The following is a 12,534-nucleotide window of genomic DNA, read 5'->3' as shown; positions in this document are numbered from 1 at the left end:
TCCTAGTCACCATCGTTAAGTTTAGAGACGACGACGTCTAACTTAAGTTAAAACCAATGGCATGGAAGTTTAGAAATCAAAGTCAAAGAACATTGGTTTGGTTGGAGCAAGAATGATGCACATGCACACAATATTCACATACCAAACCCCAGTCAGTAGCTTTGCCTTTAAATCTACACCAAACTTTACTTACTCAAACAAATATATGCATTAATTATTTATTTATTGACATGAAACTGCAGAACTAAGCTCACTTCATTACGGAATTGACATGAAATTATGATAATAACCAACATTCTATTACGAGTCCATCTACCATAATCAAACAAAGAAGCTAGGAATCGTAGGAGTGGAAAGAAAAGAAGCGTTTACCACTTTCATCTCTTGAATAAGAACACAGGCACTGGAGCTAGTGGCCGGTTCAACATCTGAAGCTTACAACAAATCCAATTCTCGACACCCAGCTCGCCAGAAAATTTTTGGATAGTCTCCAATTCTTCCCTAAACATTAGAAAACAAACGCATTAGAACGTCTGTCAAACTCACAAACATTTGCGCGAACTAATAATGAAACAGTCTAAACTCAACGCTAGCAGATATTGTCTGTTTTAGTTCGTTACGTATCACCATTAGCCTCACGATTTTAAAACGCGTCTACCCAGGAGAGATTTCCACACCCTTATAAGGAATGTTTCGTTCCCCTCTCCAACCAATGTGGGATCTCACAGTCCACTCCCTTGGCGGCTCAGCGTCCTCGCTAACACAACGCCCGATGTCTGGTTCTGATACCATTTGTAACAGCCCATGCTCACCACAAGCAAATATTGTTCGTTTTGGCCCGTTACGTATCACCATCAGTCTCACGGTTTTAAAATGCATCTACTAGGGAGAAGATTCCACACCCTTATAAGAAATGTTTTGTTCCCCTTTTCAACCGATGTGGGATCTCACAGACAAGCGTTAGCGTTATTTGATGTGTGTATTCCCATATATAACCCCAACCCCACAATTTATTTTCAAAGAAAACAGAGATATGACTAGTTCAGAGATTGAATTACTACCAATGTCATCCCACAAAGCAGGTATTTAGCCTTGTGAATTAATTTTTACTGATGAAAGAAAAAGATGAAATATGCACTTGTTGATGCATTCAAGATTTGTCCACGACGATGATATATAGATAAAAAGTTTTAAATCCAAAATTAGTAGCTTTAAGACAGAGAAATAAGCATGGATTGCAGTGGGAAGAAAAAGAAGAGGAGCAGAAGTATTACAGTCCACCAGGATGCCCCACATAAACCACAAGGCTGATGAGCCCTCCAGGCTTCAGAATTCTATAGGCAGCTTCAAGTGCTTGTAATGTTGTTTCTGACTTTGTAGTGATTGCTTTGTTTCCACCAGGTAGGTAGCCAAGGTTAAATGCAACAAGCCTAAGAAATAGAGCAGCATTAACTGGTATATCTAATCACAGATAATAAATTTATTTGAATTCTTTCTTGTTCTTCAACTTTCTTACATGGTTGTTCAAGATTCATACTATTAGCGAAAAAATGCAAAAAAGGATAGGTATCAATTAAAATGACAAATGTGTCATTACTAAGCACAAAATGTGGAATCATTACCTAACGGGAGAACCCTCTGGAATGACATCTTCCATTCTGCTGTGGCAAATGGAGGAGAGTTTAACAAGTTTCCTCTGCATAAAACTAGAAAATATGAGCACTTGAACAAACACTTTTCAAAGTTAAACTACACAAATCAGAAGGTAAAGTCATCGGTTGATCCCCATTTTTTGAAAGTGAACTGACAAAGGTAAACGTTAAAAGCTTTCCACACCGCCCGGTGTTACAAATGGTATCAGTGCCAGATACTAAGGACGTTGGCCCCAAAGGGGGTAGATTGTGAGATCCCCATTGATTGAAGAGGGGAACGAAGCATTCCTTGTAGGGGTGTGGAAACATTTCTCTAGCTGGCGCGTTTTAAAACCGTGAGACTGACGGCGATACGTAAGAGCCCCAAACGGACAATATCTGCTAGTAGTGTGCTTGGTTTGTTACAAGCTTGAAGTCGCAAACAATTGGATCACATGCAATCAGCATATGTTCATGCTAAAGAAGCTTTAGACTATCGTAATTACAATTTTAGGCTGTAGGCCATTAGTTGGAACAAGTTATGAGCTGTATATTTACTAGAAGGACATCATGGATTACTCGAATGTGATAAACCGAAGGATACCTCTTTTTCACAGAGTGATTCGTCCAGTAAAGCAGAAGCACTTTCTAAAGCCTCTTTCTGAACGTCCATTGCATAAACACGCGCAGAACCAGCTTCATCAGCAACCATTTTGAGCATAGCTAGAGTATCATACCCATTTCCACAAGTAGCATCTACCACTGTATCCCCTGTTCTGATGACACGTTTCCATACACTGATTGATAAAAGACAAGGTAATTAATATCTAGAACAACAGCTAGAAAGCAAGCAAAGTTTGGAAAAACAATAATGAACTGCCCATAATGCAAAGTTTGGAAAGTCTCAAGGCATACGTTTGAGCCTAATGATCATACAGCTCAATAGAGACCATTGCATTGAAAAACAGAGGCCAGTGAAGAACAAAGGCCTGAAAACAATAGAAAACATACAGCCATACCAGCACATGTAAAAATGCACAAAAAAAAGTTAGCTGATGATGCAAATACATACGAGTGAGCAACTTCTGTCGCTCTCTTCTTCCCAAAAAGGTAGCCAACCATGACATCCTCCAATCCTATTATCGCATCATGCACAATTTCACAACAGCACATAAAATTTCAATAGAAATGATTACAAAAACAACAACAACATTAACAATAATCAAAATCAAAACCCCTAAAACGAATATTATGTTGGTAAATGATAATCTATCAAGAAAATGTGGAGACTTAAGCACAACAAAATGAAAATGTAACCTTCTAGAGACGAAAAATCTTTCGACGACGACGACGACGACGACGGTGAAGAGAAATCACTCTGATACTCGGACGATATCCCATTTGAGTGAATACGATTAGAAAAGCAGCAAAAATTTCTCAAATGTCTTTGACGTCCTACGACTGGTTCGGAGGCAGCAGCAACCGCTACCCATTTGTACCCAAATTTCAAAGATAACATCTCTCCCAACTCTCTGGATTTCCTCCACCGCCGATTCCGCCTGTACTGTCGTCGGTGAAGGGACGGAATGACGATTACAATACGACCGGGCCGGGTTACAATGAGCCCACTAACGAGAATATGGCTTTGTCTTATGGGCTTACCATAATGGGCTTTTGTGATTATTTTAGCGAACCATTCAATTAAATATTAAAAAAATATTATCTGACTAGACATGAAGATGACTTGTCTACCACCTTGCCACCTCAGCAGTAGCATGTAGTCCACGGTATGGCGTGACCTTTGAGAACAAAACGACTAAAACGCACCGCCTTGAAACAGTTTGTTGCTGCTCTAGTCTTTTTCTATGTGTAGGAACTGACACGTGGCATCGAGATGAGCACACTCGGACAAATGGCGCTCCTTGTGCCAAGTAAGATGTACACTCGGCTATTTAAATACCAAATACAGTCCAAATAAAATTGAGATAATTAAACATTAAAAAAAAATCTAAATAATTATATTAATTAAAATTATATTTAATTTATATGCCCAAAAAATGCCTTGGAGCATAGGTTACTTCAATTAATTGAACTCCTGTAGTGTTTCTCTGCCACGACGCAGCTGTCCATACACTTGTTTTTTCTTTTCTTTTCTTTTTTCTTTTTTTAATAATAAAATTTAATGTCATTTTCATCTCCGCCTTATTTGATAGTTATTTTTAGTATGAATTAAATTTTCTTTTAATAATAATTAATTTTTTTTTTAATTAAATTTATAAATATTAAGGAGATTTTAAGAATTTAATTTAAATTTTAAAAACTAAAAAAAAAAAACAAACAAACATAATTTTTAAAAAGTAAATATATAAAAAAATATATTTCAAATTTATATTGGAGGATGGGGCAAAATGGTATTTTATTTATTTAATTATTTATTATTTGGTTAAATGTATAATTAATTGCATGAATTGGCCAGATGTATGAGAAGGACACGTGGCGTTGGTCTATTGGAGGATTTATGAACGGTTACAAATGCGCGATGGATTTATTTTTCTTCCTATTGGAAGTTTATTACTTAACATACATATTCAAGTTTTCTCTTAAAGGAAACCCAACCTTAATTTTCGGAAACTTTTCTTTTTCCGACTTTACCCTCGGATTCGAGGCTTAATTACTTCCTCTACCCAATTCGTTGGAACGCTCTGCTCGCCTTGTGAATATCTTTCCTTTTTTAGCATTTTTTTTCCTTTCAATAACAACATAATTTTATTATAATAAATTATTTGATATAAATTTAGAGATTTAAACCATACCATATTTGAGTTTATAATATGAAATAAATAATACATTGAAATATTTTAATATAATTATTGAATTATTTTAACTATTTAATTTTTTTTATGATATTTAAATAATGGGAAGAGACTAATATAAATTTTAATCTATTACATAATGTGAATGGAGTTTGAGTCGACGTTTATAAAATATTAAAACTTTCATATTTTAATCGATTAATATATATAATTATATAAGCTAATTTAATATAATATTAGATTCATTAAATGCATCATGTGATTGCAAAGTACTTTTCCTTTTGGTTTCGGACAAATAAAGTATGATTACAGGACAACAATCCCTTATTTTTTAATATTAAATAATTAAAATTTTATAATTTAATAAAATAGAGATTATCATCGATAATTTCAAAGCTACAATATAACAAGTCGGTGGATACATTTTAGTCCATCACACTCTATATTGTTGTCCAAACTATAGTATTTAAATTAAATATAATTGACTAAATTGTAAATAATAATAATAAAAATCTTTAAAAATTGTTATTTGTTTTTTTAAAAAAATTATATTTACTCTTTAATAACTTTTTTTAAAATCAAAATTGGGATAATTATTATGCTTTAATAATTTTATATTTAATATAATAATTACAATTTATATTTAATTATCACTTATTAAAATGAAAATACCTTAATGTATTATTTTATTTGAAGTATAATTTTATATATAGTACTAAAAAAAAGTATTTAAAAATTTTCGCGTCCATAGATCCATTTCTTACGTGGCTTTGAAGAAAAAAAAACATTTCCAATTGGCTGGAAGTGCGACGTGGAGATACATCATTGGTGCACAGAGATGATGGGTAATTATCCAGTGTGCTCAATTCTAACTGAGCCTGCTATCAATATAAACCCCCATAAAAAAGAAAAAAACGAAATAAAAGATCTGGAATATTTAAATAAACGACAGAAATGTTACCGCGCTACTGGGTCCCACGAGAGGACCACTCAGATCTTTACAGTAACGATCGTTCGGTCTTGGTCGTGCCACGTGGCGAATGATCCAGTGGGATGATGCCAACATGGAAGGCGGGGTGGGGGGCAGTTGCTTAGAGTAGAATTTGTAAAATATAGTCAACGCGGAAAACAGTTTGAAAAGTAATGGCATTCATGTAAAAAAAGTGGTATAGCAGGGGTATTTATGGAAGATGGTTTCAAGGTATTGGCTACCTTCTTCTCGTTTTGACTGTTGGCGAAGAATTCGCTAATTCGAAAGAAATGAATGGAAATTTCAAGTTGTATTGCCTGAAGATCGAGCTTCAGTTTATGTGTTATCAAGCCTGAAGGAGATTGATATCTGTTGAAGAAATCTGAAGAAAAAGGACTCTTAATTTCGTTTTGGTTTCTGTTTTTGTTTATTTCATCGTCTCGGATCAAAGGCTTGGAGTGTTGGAAAGAGTGAATGAACTGAGGGAAAGTCGAGGAAATTTAGTTTTTCGAGCTTCTCGTGGAGGCAGTACTATTGCTTAGTACTCGAACCTTCTCGGGAGGTTTGAGATATGGTGTTTCTTCCTTGGTTCGCTCTGCAAATTCATCAGGTACTCCGATTCATTACGTTTTTATTTTTTTATGTGGATCTGATTGAGCTTTTGAAGATTCTTGCTTGATCTGATGTTGATTAGTGTGCCAGTACTTTCATTGCCGTGAAATTTATGTTCGTTTAGTATGTGTAGTATTGGAATTGAGTATCTGGTTAGATGAATCTAAATTCTATTGCAGACCTAGCGGAATGTTCGTGATCGTGAAGTATACAGATAGAATGTATTTAGATGGATCCTATAAACAGTTATTCATACTCTTCGTTGTCTGGTTCTCTTGTGTTGACTACTCAAGACTATAGTATTATGGTTTATCTCTAATGGATTGGCTTGGCTCTGATTGTACAGATCGCAAGTTTTTGTTTGACTTCAATCAGATGAAGGAAATAAAGGATTTAGAGTATTTATGAATTACTGTGGTGTATCAACTAGCTCTAAAAAATTGATTGTTTTGAGTCTTTGAATCGCAAAAACTTAAGTTTGGTAGCACGTCTTTCAGTTACTCTATCAGACACTTCAAATTCCTTACACTTATTGGACATGCATCAAACACTTCATGCTTGATGATTGATCTATTTTGAAAAAAAGTAAAAGAGAGGTACTAAATTCTGAAAGTGAAAAACTATAAACTTGTTCTTCGTTGCTCCGATTTGTTTAAAAAAAAAACTTCAACGAACTTATTTTTTCCAGCACTTAAATGCACGAGCATGATTGACTTGAAATTTTCTATTTTATGAGATGATAAATTATTCTAAAGAATTTTTAGCTGATTTGAGATGGTTTTCAAATAATTTAAGAAAATTTGAAATAGGGAACTAGTTTCTTTGAACCAGTTTATGTATCAGATCGTATCTGGAAATTTCGATTGTTTTACATTTAACAACCTCTTGTTTGAAAATCAATATGCTTCAGCTATTTTTGGTAGTTTGTACTATCTCTGATGGTTTTTTAATATATATTCCAACTCCTGGTATTGTAGAGCTAGCACTCTGATTTCCAAGCAACTTTTCCCTATTGCCTTCTGTCTGGTTGAGCTTGTTCAAGCTTGGCTGAGTTAACGATAAAGTTATCAAAACATGATGAGATGGAACAGTCAAGAAATGACCAGCTCCAGTGCACTGCCATGCAATATGGATTTGGGGAACTACAACCTGCATCTAAATCATCCATAGAGGACCCTATGAGTATTGTTAACATGCAAAGTGATGGAAGAACCATGGATCTTAGGATGTCAGAGGTTAAGCCTGTCCTTAATTACTCCATACAGACAGGCGAGGAGTTTGCTTTTGAGTTTATGCGTGACCGAGCAAATTCCCGAAAACCACTCATTTCAGACTCAGTTAGTGACCCTAATTGCACTTCAGGTTATATGGATTTAAAAGGAATTTTAGGCCTTAGTCGTACTGGGTCTGAATGTGGATCAGATAATTCAATGATTACTTCAATGGAAAAAGGTACAAAAGATTTTGAGCGAAAAAACTCTCCATTACATGGAGACAAAAATAACCATGGAACAGGTCATCACAAATCACGCGAGCCGTCAGGATATGATAGTGGTCGGGGAATTGGTCATGGCTATGCTTCTTCTGGAACTTCTGATGGCTCGTTAGCAAAGATGAAAGTCCTCTGCAGTTTTGGTGGGAAAATTTTACCTCGTCCAAGTGATAGTAAGTTGAGATATGTTGGGGGTGAAACACGCATCATTCGGATAAAAAAGGACATCACTTGGCAGGAGCTTATGCAGAAAACATCATCAATCTATAATGAAACATATGCAATTAAATATCAGCTTCCTGGTGAGGACCTTGATGCGTTGGTTTCAGTTTCTTGTGATGAGGATCTCCAGAATATGATGGAGGAGTGTAATGAGTTCAAAGATGACAAAGGATCCAAAAAACTTAGAATTTTTCTGTTTTCAATGAGTGATTTGGATGAAGGGAGTTTTTCTATGGGTAATGTGGATAATGACTCTGAGATCCAGTATGTTGTCGCAGTCAACGGCATGGACAGTGTTACTAGAAAAAGCTCAAACCTGCCTGGCTTAGCAAGTTTTTCTGCCAATAACCTGGATGTGGTAGATGGACAAAGCATTGAAAGGGGTACAGTTCTTAAGGAATTGGCTGGTGTCAATGCATCGGCCTTAACTGGTAATATTGCCTCGTCATCCTTGCAGTCTTCACAACCTATTCGGGCAAATGCCTATAATGCTCATGAAACCTTTGTACAGACTTATCATGAGCCTCAAGGACAATATCCAGAGATACCATCAACAAAGTTGAAAGGCAAGTTAAATGATTCGTTTGAGAAAGAGATTCATCCTAAAAGTGGCTGCTCCTCAATTCCTTCTCATTTGTTTGATGAAAAATCAACTCCAGTTTCCATGGCGCAAGGTGAGTTTCCCTTCTTAACACCCAAGAATGATTCAGACCTCCAGGGTTCGGAAGGACTTTCTTCAATGTCTGTTTCTGGAAATCCTATAGTTTCTAGATCAAGTGATATGGATAACATGATTCATAAGTTGCCATCGAATGCATATACTCATGATTATATGGACAGTGAATCAGAGGTCGTTGATTTGAGTCTCCTTGAGCCTCCAGCTGTTGTGCAAAGAGTGTATCGCTCTGAGAGAATTCCTAGGGGGCAGGAGGAGTTAATGAATCGCTTATCTAAATCTGAGGATGCGCATGGTTCGCAGTTTCTAATCTCTCATTCACAGTCTGATCAGGACCAGATACCAGAATCCACTGTCCAATTGCAAGATAGCAGCAATTGCGAAGCTGAAAATTCCCTTCCCATGGAAAAACCATCACATACTGCTACTAAAGTCAGGCATGATGAGTGTTACCAAATTCAAGATGGCCAAGTATCTTCTGTAAAGAATCATGAGGATTCTGCATTGGGTCTCTTGCAGCTTGACATGGGTGAGGTTGTTGGAATGGGGTGTAAAGACAATAAAAGTCTTGAGCAATCTCAGATTGGTTCTAAGGAAGAAAGTTTAATTAACAATGTTACTGAAAAAGCATCCACGGGTAATGTTTCCAAACCGGTGCAAGGAGACATTGTTATAGATATTGACAATCGATTTTCTCGTGATTTCTTATCCGATATATTCTCCAAAGCATTACCTTCTGAGGATTCATTTGATATTAGCAACCAACTGCACGAAGATGGAACTGGTTTGGGTATTAATGTAGAAAATCATGAACGTAAGGGCTGGTCACATTTTCATAATTTGGCACAAGAAACGTTTATTCAAAATGATGTTTCTCTTATTGACCAAGATCACATTGGGTTTTCATCTGCTCCCAAGACTGTTGGAGACGATCTTACTCCTTCAACAACTATAATTCATGAAGATTCTCAACTCAATTTCGGTGATGACCAGAAAGTGTTGTATAGGATAAGTGGACACGACACCACCAATTTTCTTTCACGTTATGATCATTCCCGACTGAATGGCGTCGATAGTTCGCAATTTGACGCTATGATGGAAAACCTAAAGACGTTAGAGTATGGGCATGAGGTACACTTCAGTTCTTACTATGGATCTATAATTCCTCTGTTTTTATTAGAAAATTGACTCATAAACTGGGATGATTCTTAACTAAATTTTATACTCCTGGCAGGATGCTAAGGTAGAATCTAAGGGCAGTGGCTTACCTCCTCATGATCCTTCTTTGGGAAATTTTGATCCTAATACATTACAGGTATAGTTCTTTCATGCTATTAAATATATGATATCCTCTTCTGCTGCCTGTAAATCTCCACGAAGTATGGTGGAAAGTGCGAAACATTGGGAACTTCCTGGGGACTTCTTCTGCCCCTTTAAGTTTTTACACATCAACCCTGCTGTAAAACTATCTGTTTTTCCCTTTTAACTCTGGTTGCTTAATTTGAATAGAAGATCAATATTAGATAGACTGGCTTCTGTTTATTATCCCCTTGCTCTTTCAGAATGTGTACTATCTTTGCACTTTGCTTACCTTCTGCATGCACATATTAGATCATAAAGAACAATGATCTTGAAGAGTTGAAGGAATTGGGTTCTGGAACATTCGGCACTGTCTATCATGGAAAGTGGAGAGGAACTGATGTTGCAATTAAGAGAATAAAGAAAACTTGCTTTATGGGTCGATCGTCAGAGCTAGAGAGATTGGTAATTTTAATTTGTTTTAGCTGTATTATAGTCGTTGTTATTACTATTACTATTATTTCCGGCATTTTTCAACAAATCATTAGTTCCTGGCGTTTATTGGGGGAAATAATTAAGAAATTGTGGTGCTACGTCATAGTGTTGTTTTTTCTTTAATCGGTGTACGGTTTCTATTTGGGTTGCCGCTAACATAACACCGTCATGTAATCTTTTTTTTTTTTTTTTCTTTCGTCCCCTATAGACTGTAGAGTTCTGGAGGGAAGCCGATATTCTTTCAAAACTTCACCATCCCAACGTGGTTGCATTTTATGGTGTTGTGCAAGATGGTCCTGGTGGAACATTAGCTACTGTGACAGAATACATGGTTGATGGTTCCCTTCGACATGTTTTGCTTTCCAAGGATAAGTAAGAACCCAGCTGTTTCTTTCTGGTTTTGAGTTCAGTATATTTCGGGATCCATACAGATATAAACCGAAATTATATCATTAATACAGTGACTAAATTGATAGTTTCAAAGAGATAAACTTTGATTTATGCCCCAGTTTATTTTTATAGTCACATTTCCCATTTTACAAATTTTTAACTTGCAGGCATCTTGATCGACGGAAGAGGCTAATAATTGCAATGGATGCAGCATTCGGAATGGAATATTTACACTCAAAAAGTATTGTCCATTTTGATTTGAAATGTGATAATTTGCTTGTGAACTTGAAGGATCCTCAAAGACCAATTTGCAAGGTGATCCGAGGGTGTTTATGCTGTTTTCTTATGTCTGTCCATTTAAAATATATTTGTTTTTCTATGCGTGACCCACCTTCTATTTCAGGTAGCTGATTTTGGCCTGTCAAAGATCAAGCGAAATACCTTGGTGTCTGGTGGTGTAAGAGGAACCCTACCATGGATGGCACCTGAGCTACTAAATGGTAGCAGCAATAAAGTCTCTGAGAAGGTGATGTACATGTGCCATTGTCTTTTTGAATGTCCTACTAGAAAATTAACCAGTGTTTCTCTGTTATTTTATCTACCATTTGGATTCATTGAAGTTCTGCATGGCATGGAAATTTCTCAGTTGCCTGTACTTGACAGTGAAATTTGAAAATATTCCAAGCACTCATGAAATCTGCACGGACGGTAGTTTGTTTGCATGATTTATTTTCAAATTTAAAACGCTTATAGTTCGTGGGAATACAAAAAACACAACTCTCGCTACATTGTACACACATTGACACTATATGCCATATGATAAGCACGCATCGGCAAATATTCTATATGAGATGGCCTAAGAAATAATTCCAAATCTATATTAGTTGGAAATGACATAGATACAAAACTCTAAAGCGACTGTTCTATTGACTAAAAGCCATTTGATATACAGGTTGATGTGTTCTCTTTCGGTATTGTATTATGGGAGATTCTCACAGGAGAGGAACCATATGCCAACATGCATTATGGGGCTATCATAGGTAAGAATATCTAGACTTTAACTTCTGTCCTGCACGTTAAAATACTATCTCTGTGTTGATTCATGCACACGCTGACCTTTCTTCTCCGAATTCAGACATCATAAATCAAGCTAAATTTTATTAATAACAGTTGCAGTTCTATGGGAAACCTAGCGACCATATACTAATTCAACGTGTCCCTATGGTGTCTATGACTAGTTTTTTTTTGTGATTGCCAGACAAGTATTATTTTGTTAGATGGAAACCATTTTTGTAGGCTGCCTTCTCTTAATGTGGGTCTTCTTCGTTGTATGTTCATGAAAGTATGGCTACTCATAGGAAAAATAAACTAATTCTAAGTTGGGCTCCCACTGGTTTTTACCATTTGAGCACACAAGATTAGCAGTATGAGTGATTTTTAATTGTCGCCAAGACGAAACTTGATCTCAAGATATCACTTCTTATGTGCAGGGGGTATTGTGAATAACACATTGAGACCAACCATTCCAAGTTACTGTGATTCTGAATGGAGAAAGTTGATGGAACATTGCTGGGCGCCAAATCCTTCAGATAGGCCATCCTTCACAGAAGTTGCAGGGCGTCTGCGTGTTATGTCAACAGCTGCAGCTAGCCAAACAAAAGCACAAGGTCCCAAAATACCAAGGTCATAATCATCTTTCAAATGGATTGTTGAGTTACTCATATGCTTTCTTATATATTTGTTCATTCTATTCTACAGTCTTGAAAATTGTGTGTATTTTTGTCAATAGAGGGTAGATAAGTGTTTTGGTGTGAAATATACCGTTGAACCTTAAATATAATTCTTTATTATAGTTTATGCAAAAAACTGATAAAAGCTAGTTAGGAGGGCTTTGCTGCCATTGATTTCCAGCCTAGTTCCTGATTTTGAGCGGT

The 12,534-nt window shown here is 36.2% G+C and overlaps 2 protein-coding genes across 2 annotated transcripts; one reads left to right on the top strand and one right to left on the bottom strand.

Moving 5' to 3' along the window:
• Window positions 1-160: 160 nt before the first annotated feature.
• On the bottom strand, window positions 161-3,250 carry LOC111448248 (putative rRNA methylase YtqB). Its single transcript, XM_023087726.1, has 6 exons — window positions 2,949-3,250; window positions 2,704-2,767; window positions 2,236-2,428; window positions 1,623-1,696; window positions 1,275-1,430; window positions 161-501 (listed from the first exon to the last, which is right to left on the bottom strand). Exons 1-6 carry the CDS (start codon window positions 3,148-3,150, stop codon window positions 378-380), a joined length of 813 nt encoding a protein of 270 aa, XP_022943494.1. The 5' UTR covers window positions 3,151-3,250; the 3' UTR covers window positions 161-377.
• A 2,420-nt stretch (window positions 3,251-5,670) lies between these two features.
• LOC111448239 lies at window positions 5,671-12,508 on the top strand. The gene is made up of 9 exons (XM_023087715.1): window positions 5,671-6,024; window positions 7,004-9,547; window positions 9,651-9,731; window positions 10,028-10,180; window positions 10,419-10,582; window positions 10,768-10,915; window positions 11,004-11,126; window positions 11,553-11,640; window positions 12,091-12,508. Exons 2-9 carry the CDS (start codon window positions 7,109-7,111, stop codon window positions 12,288-12,290), a joined length of 3,396 nt encoding a protein of 1,131 aa, XP_022943483.1. The 5' UTR covers window positions 5,671-6,024; window positions 7,004-7,108; the 3' UTR covers window positions 12,291-12,508.
• Window positions 12,509-12,534: the final 26 nt, after the last annotated feature.

The sequence above is a fragment of the Cucurbita moschata genome, unplaced genomic scaffold (genome assembly GCF_002738365.1).
Source record: "Cucurbita moschata cultivar Rifu unplaced genomic scaffold, Cmos_1.0 Cmo_Scf00010, whole genome shotgun sequence".
In the NCBI taxonomy this organism is placed as follows: Eukaryota; Viridiplantae; Streptophyta; class Magnoliopsida; order Cucurbitales; family Cucurbitaceae; genus Cucurbita; species Cucurbita moschata.
The sequence above is the reverse complement of the archived record's forward strand: the minus strand, read 5'-3'. Positions and strand labels throughout refer to the sequence as shown.